The sequence below is a fragment of the Pteropus medius genome, unplaced genomic scaffold (genome assembly GCF_902729225.1).
Source record: "Pteropus medius unplaced genomic scaffold, Ma_sr-lr_union100, whole genome shotgun sequence".
Lineage (NCBI taxonomy): Eukaryota > Metazoa > Chordata > Mammalia > Chiroptera > Pteropodidae > Pteropus > Pteropus medius.
Window position 1 is genome coordinate 17271908 of NW_024350319.1, and position 7682 is coordinate 17279589.

The window sequence follows — 7682 nt, forward strand, 5'->3', positions numbered from 1 at the left end:
ATGACTCCTGGAGAGGACTGGAAATAGAGCTTAGATATCTATGGAGCAGAGCTATCCTTTGGAAGAAACCTCTCAAGGTATGGTCTGTGAACTGCAGCATGGGCATCACATGAAGGCTTGTTAGAGACTGTAGAACTTCAGGCCCCACCCCAGCACTACTGAACCAGAATCTACGTTTTAAAAACTCTGGGTGATTTGTGTGCACAATAAAGTGTGAGAAGCACTGGCACTGCAAACTCCTCTATAAATAATAAAATAATAAGTAGTAATTATCTCCTCTCTTAGCCAGCTGCTATGCCCAGAAATACTGATCAAGCCTGATCCAGTTTTACATTTACCATTCTGTTGAGATACATGAATGAAAATGTAAAAAGATACTAACACTTGTAAAATTGGACTACCAGTTACATTTATTCATTGGAACTTTATGGGATGGTGATATACAGTTTCTAATACTTCTTTAAGTTAAAACTTCTTTAAGACTTGAGAATTATAAGTCATGTCTTTTTTTTTTCTTCAGCTTACAAGTATATCATTGGAATAAGCACAAATATCCTTGATCTCAGAGACAAGTTCAATGAATCATTTCAAGTGAACACTACTGATCTCATTCCAAAAGAGGCCAACTCTGAGGAAGTCTTTGTGTTTAAACCAGAAAGCATCACTTTTGAAAATGGCACGGATCTCTTCATTGCTATTCAGGCTGTTGATAAAGTCAACTTGAAGTCAGAAATCTCCAACATTGCACAAGTATCTTTGTTTATTCCCCCACAGACTCCTCCAGAGACACCTAGTCCTTCTCTTCCTTGTCCTGATATTAATATCAACAGCACCATTCCTGGCATTCACATTTTTAAAATTATGTGGAAGTGGATAGGAGAATTGCATCTTTCAGTAGCCTTGGGCTGAGTTTTCATAAGATAAATAAATCATCCATCATTCTTTTGATTATGAAATTTTCTAAAATGTGTTTTAGACTACCTATAGGGGGCAAGTTAATGGGGAAAAAAAAAAACAAGCAACTGGCTACATATGTATAAAAACTACCCATTCAAATCCAAAAGTTTAATCTTCTCTCAGTCATTTATTAATGATTTTGAATACTAGAAAGAAGAGATGCTTATATCAATAAATAGAAGTACTTTTTCATTCATTTTAAGGAGCTTTGCCAGTTAAAAAGAACTTGTAATTGCATATAAGACCCCAGAAATGCCCAACCAGGTCAAATTATTTAAATATAAAAGGACTGGCCTGTCATAGAGAAGATTTGGACCAATATCACCAGTGGTATATATTATTTTCTCTAGATTTAGGCAAAGATAATGCAAGTAAGAAAGATTATATTGTAGAAAGAAATAACAGCTTGATGAAGGCTTCATAGGTATAGAATTTTATGCTATGTACATGAAAGTATAAGCCAGTGGTGATTAAAGTCACAGTGGTGGGACATGAGGTGGGATAGGTGGTTCGTTCAAGGTGTAAAGGGAAAGAGATTGAGAAATAAACATTTTATGCCAGTGCTCTACTAGTACCTTATATGCATTATGTTATGTAATGCAATTTGGTTCATTCAACATTCATCAGCTGCCTACTATATTTCAGGTCTATGCTAGGTCCTAAGTACAAAAAGATGAGTAAAATTTGGCATTTTTCCTGTGGGCAGTAAAGAACATTTGAGAATATATATTTTTTTAATCAAGAAGCAGATATAACCAGAGCTACGCTTGAGAAAGGGAACTTTGAGGACCACAGGAAGGACTGGATAAAGATGGGAGAGGCTAGGGCCATGACAGATGAAACAGGAAGGAGACAAAAAGGAAAAAACTGAGCCAAACAGACTTAGCAATATGGCAGTCCCCATCAAGAACTAATCACTGTTGCCAGTGCCTCCAAGGGAAAGTTTCTTGTGAACGGTGTTTCAAGTTCTCAGTTTCATTAGCATAATAAGTTCAAGATGTGGGTGGTCTGTATTTGAAAATAAAATATCTAGGAGATTGTTTCTACATAGAGCTCAAGTTTACTTCTTTATAGACCTTCCTTATTCCAAAACAGGATTAGAGGTACATTAGAGAGATACAAACAATAAACATAATAAAAAATTAAGAAAATAAAGAAATGGAAGTGAAGTAAATATATAATAAAATCTAGAGAAAGGTTCAACACATCTAATGCCCTGTTAGAGACTGTAGAATGTTCTGTACAATTGCAATAGTCAGGTCACACGTTTCACTTGGAACTTCCAAGCAGGAAGAACAAAGGAGACATATAGAGAGTAACAAATCTGAGAGTCTACAAAGAAAAACAAATCAGAGGCTCAGGAGAAAAATGACTTTTTCTATTTAAGACTGATTTGAAATTTTGTCTATAGCTCCTAAAAAAATTAGGACACTGTAATATTAAGGACTGCAGCCTCAGCAACATCCATATAATAATCACAACAGTGTAGTACAGTGCTGATTGCAATATCCTTCATGATGCCAAACTAGAGCTCATGCCTAACTAAGGGGCCACTCACCTGCTCCATGTAGACAAATGAGTCTGAGGCCCCAACTCAGCCCCATAGAACATAGCTGCCATGAATTTAGTCTGGAAAATTTCTAAGTCACTAATTGAAATTTTTAATTTCCCATTTGGGTGAACTCAGTGGAATGTGCCTTGGGATACAGTGAGGAACTACATAAAAATGTATGTTACTTCGAAGAAATGAGGTAAATGTCAGCACACAGATAAGGCAGAAAGTGGAGAATGACATAGGAAATGTTCCTATGTACTCTGGGTCATAAGGCAGCTTTTTGTACAATGAATCTGGACTGTCATGTGATAAAATAAACCAAGATTTTGCTTTATGCAATCATTAGCCCACAATGACCCTAGTTTTTTAAGTTACCGATAGGTCAACTAAGTAATTAGGTAAATCTGGTGATTATATTTTGGGCATTGGTAACTTAGGATTTTCGAATAAAAGCCTCTGCCCTACCTGGACTTTGTCTTCTGGAACCACAGCTTTATCCTACTTCCTCTGTGAATGTCTTCTCTGCTTCTTTTACTTAATTGAGCCTGAACTTCTATTGGAAGACCGCCTTCTAGAAGAGGCTGCTCCTTCTCCCAATATCCAAGTACCAATACCCAAGTTTCCCTTTGCAGCTTCCAAACTAGGCCATGACTCCTACGGTCTCCTGTTTTCTTTTTAAGTTTCCATCCTATGCCATTGATCTATGCTATCCCTCAGCCCTTCTCTTCATTGTCATTTACTCACCCTCTCAGCCAAGACACGCACGTGAGTCACAACACCTCTCCCCACTTATCTCCTAAAATCACTCTGCCTGGTGTCAGAATCTATATGAATAGGTCTGTCAGTATCTTAGCCTCAAAATTCATGATCTTCACTTCATCTACACTAAACTTTAGCAAACTATTGGATTGGATCATGAAAGTGCCTTTTTATAAATAAAAAATGGGAGAATAGTGGCAATTCCACATGGGTTGACCTAATAGTTCCAAGGCCACAATCTAGACATAGAAATGACCTGCAACATCACCATCAATGAAATCTTAAAGTCCACTTTTACCCTGGCCACAGCTTTCCCTGAGTTGTTCACTTACTACCCTGGTGAACTGGCTAATTTCATGATAACCTCTAACATCATTATATTGCCTCTTTTTACCCTGTCTATTATTTCCTGCTCTATATAGCCCCTACATAAAGTATGTCACTTCAAGTCCCTTCAACTCCCTCATCAACTTATCTTATTACACCTGACTTGAAAATCCCTAGCATTGCATTAAGCATATTGTCTGTATACTTGAGGCATTCATTTATCCATTTAGCAAATATTTTAAAGGACCCATATTGTATCCCAAGTGCTGTGTTAGATGCCAAGGATACGATGGGTAAACAAGCAAGGTATGGTTTCTGTTCTCAAGGAGTTTATAGCCAATCGATTAGTAAGCAAGCCAGCAATTAACAATGCACAGTATGTAGGAACTATTTTAGGAGAGGCATCTATTTTTAAAAATCCACAGTTTGGTAGCTAATTCATACATGGTGTCTGCCAAAGGAAGTGGTCCTTCCTCTTTCATGATGTCTGGCTATAAGTAGAAAATAAGGAGGGAAAACCAAGTGAAAGAAAAAAAAAATGACTCTAATCAAAACATCGCTTCTGCAAATATTGTTACATCTTTTATGTTTGACAAAATCTACTGGAAGACCCACTCTGGAGAGATCCTTGGGATCTAATTTTTTTCACTCACTCCATGGTAAGAGGGTGATATCAACACCAGAAAAAAAAATAAGAGGAAAGTGAATATAAACACTATGTTTTTAAAAGTATACTTAATAAAACTACCTAACAAATGGCTTCAAAAACTACCTGACATACAGCCTCAATGGATTTTACCTGCTCTCAAATAATGCTACATGGTTTCAAACTTTTGAAGAAATGCCGAAACCTTTCCAAAGAACATGCTTTCCAAGCATGTTTGTTAGAGGGATTCATTAAAACAAAGAAAGGGAAGATAAATTAACAAAATAGTGATCAAGGAGGCTTACAGCAAAATGTCACAGAAACAGTCAAATATGACAATCTAGGTAAGAACTAAATAATGAAGATAGAAAATTTCTTGAATTAGAAAGTCTAAGCAATGCATACTTATTGTGAGTGAGGAAAATCTATTTAACCAAGTTCCTGGTATGCAATGTGAAAAATGAAATATGATAAATGGTTCTTCTTAGCCGATTTTAACTGTCATAGAGATAAATCTTTTCCTAAATTTCAAGAGTAATTCCAAATCCATTAGGAAACAAAAAACAAAAAACAAAAAGCATGTGATGAGCTGCAGAATGGATGGCACAACTCAAACTGCAGAGGGCATACCAGGCTCATGCATGATTCAGGCAAGCACAGGACCGCAGACAACCAATTCATAAGGCATGGCTGTGGAATCCAGGGCAGCTTTTTAAAGATCCAAACAACCAGTCTAGAGTAAGGCCTTAGAATCTGGGGATTGGAAAGCAGAATACTACCAGTACCACTGTCACCTGGGGCAAAAGTACAAACAGAAATGCACATACCACGTACCTAAATATGCAAATATTATAAATCAGACTAATAAGCTGTTAAAATGCATTATCTCCTATCTTGACAAATATACCTTTATAATGACTTGGAAGGCTAGGTTCAAATTTAAAATTCTTGAACTCCTCTCGTGGTGGAATATGGCAACTGAAAAATAAATGTACTATGGAACCCTTTTTTCTTCCTATCCTCCCCAATTCCAGTCTTCACTCTCAGGAGCTTCATGTACATAGGTGTGGCCCCTTCAGCCTACATACCACATCAACGGTTGCCCTTTGTCCATCTCTCCAGCCTGGAAGTTCACACACGATTGATGCAATCTGCCCTAGGCAGAAGTGACTCTGGCACCCAAGTCAGTTCTGGCCCATGAAGGCCCCGAAAAGTGGATCGGTTACTTATTAGAACTTTTCCGTTTTCAGGCATGTGTAATGTGTTCTAGAAGGGGTGGGAGGTCACTCACTGGATGGGCAAAACCTCTGGCCCTGTGGACTCCTCACCCCGTAGAAAGAGGAAAGGGCCAGCTCATTAATTTGAGGCCCAGTGAAAAATGAAAATGCAAGACCCTTTGTTCAAGCAGTAATAACAAATAATGTTATTAAAGCTACCAAAAAATATAGAGCTTTTTCCTTTTTCCCATAGTCTTTCTTGGCTTGTCACAGTGTTTATTTGTTATTTAAAGTTGTTCTAAATACAGAAAAATCAGTTTTAAAGTATTCATACGACTTTTACCATTTATATGCATGTTGTACAATTCCAGTTCTAAATGCAAATATAAGAGCATTTAACTCATACGTGGAATACACAGACTTCTATTTTTGTAGTTTATGCATGCATATGTATTTCATTCTTGCCCATACAGCGAAAACCCTGCACAAAACTGACTCAAGTATTTTTATACATCTTGCTATCTACCTTAGGCTCACCAGTAAGTAAGGAAGGACTGAAAAAAAAAAAGTAACAATGGATTGCCATATTTTTCTCTTTTCTTCTAGGTCATAATTTTCAATATAACTAAATACAAACAGAAATAACATGAATAAGAAAGGATATGATACACTTTCTAGGTCATTTGTGTTTCTTAGAACGTCAATGCTTTCTTTCAAAATGAAATCACAGCCTCTCCAGGCTGTCAGGGCAGTGCCGACTCAATCATAGATGAAATATGTTCACCTTGTACTCACTTTGAGTCTTACTAAACTCCAGCACATTGTTGGCCCATCCAAATTCTGTAGTCATGGGACATCATGAATGTTATATGCAAATGGAGTGGCAAGGAATGATAGCCACATATTGTATGTATCTCCTCTACTTAAATAAATGATGCATTATCCTATCAGTCTTCACTTACAAAACATAAGTCCAAATACAAAATTTTTAGGAATTTCAAGACAACTGAAGCAAAGCATTAAACCAAGTACAGGACCTTTTGAAGTGCAGGGCCATATGTGACTACACAGGTCACACACCTATGAAGCCAGGCCTAGAAGAGGCACAGCCAGCAAGGGGCCAAACCAGAGTCCTCTAAAGGGGAGGGATGTCATATCAAAAGGCTGTATAGATGTGCTCAGAGTGAAGTAATTTGCCTGTAATCTCAATTGGTAAGTGATTTAAGTAGTATTTAAACTGGAGTTTTTCAAAATCTGGAAACCAACATGTTTAATGAGTTTACCATACTCCTTCTTGAAACAAGACCAGTTGCATAGACTTGACCAACACTGTACAAGCCTCAGATTTTCAGATGGTTTTTTTTGGCCATAACCAAGAAGCACTTGCAGGTCGATTTATTGGCAGGCTGATTCCAGAAACATAGTTGCAATTATACTAATATTATTCATAAAATATTAGCTTAATGAAGAGAGAGAAGGAAAGAAACTTTCAATAGTAGTAATAATTAGAATACATAGAATAATAGTGTCAAAAATACTTATTACTACTTAGTAGTAATAAGAATAGATAATATTTACTTAGCACTTACTATGTGCCAGGTACTGCTCTAAGAGTTTCTGCTATATTATCTCATTTTTTTTCCTCACAGAAACTCCATGAGTTTGATAATATTATTATCCACATTTTACAAATGAGGAACAGGCAGAGTGATCGAACTAATTGAGGAAGGTCACACAGCTTACTAGTGACAAAGTCAGCATTGTTAACCCGGGTGGTTCTGCTACTTTGAACCAGCTCTCTCTAAACACAGATCCAACTCTGAATTAGTGACACCTGCTTGAAGGCAGGTGGAACGAAACCAAGTGACGCAAACAAAATGATCAGTAAATATTCCTAAAATAATAGTACAGGAAACTTTAATAGTATTTTAGTTCATCTGATGCAACTAAAATCTCATATTAACCAGTTTTTCTTGCATTTTACTTTTCGGAAAAGAATTTCAAATACTTTCATTACAGACCTAATTTTTGTAACATGTAGCCTAAGTTCCGTAATGCAGGAAACATTTTATATTTAATTCAATTTCATGTGTACCTTCCTTTTATCTATACTTACAGTATAGCCAGGAACCAGGAAATAAGGGGAAAACCCTGCTGACTCACAGAACTGTTACAAAGGACTGTTCCCAGCATAGCTATTAACTGTAGAATAGAGCATCAA

The 7682-nt window shown here is 36.8% G+C and overlaps 1 protein-coding gene across 1 annotated transcript in view; it reads left to right on the plus strand.

The window, feature by feature from the left end:
• The window catches only part of CLCA1 (chloride channel accessory 1), a 29203-nt gene extending 28262 nt beyond the window's left edge, over positions 1-941 (plus strand). Inside the window, exon 14 of the mRNA XM_039838737.1 lies at positions 521-941. Within this exon, the coding sequence (XP_039694671.1) occupies positions 521-909 (389 nt within the window). The 3' untranslated portion in view covers positions 910-941. The remainder of the gene's footprint in view (positions 1-520) is intronic.
• The last annotated feature ends 6741 nt before the right edge of the window (positions 942-7682 follow it).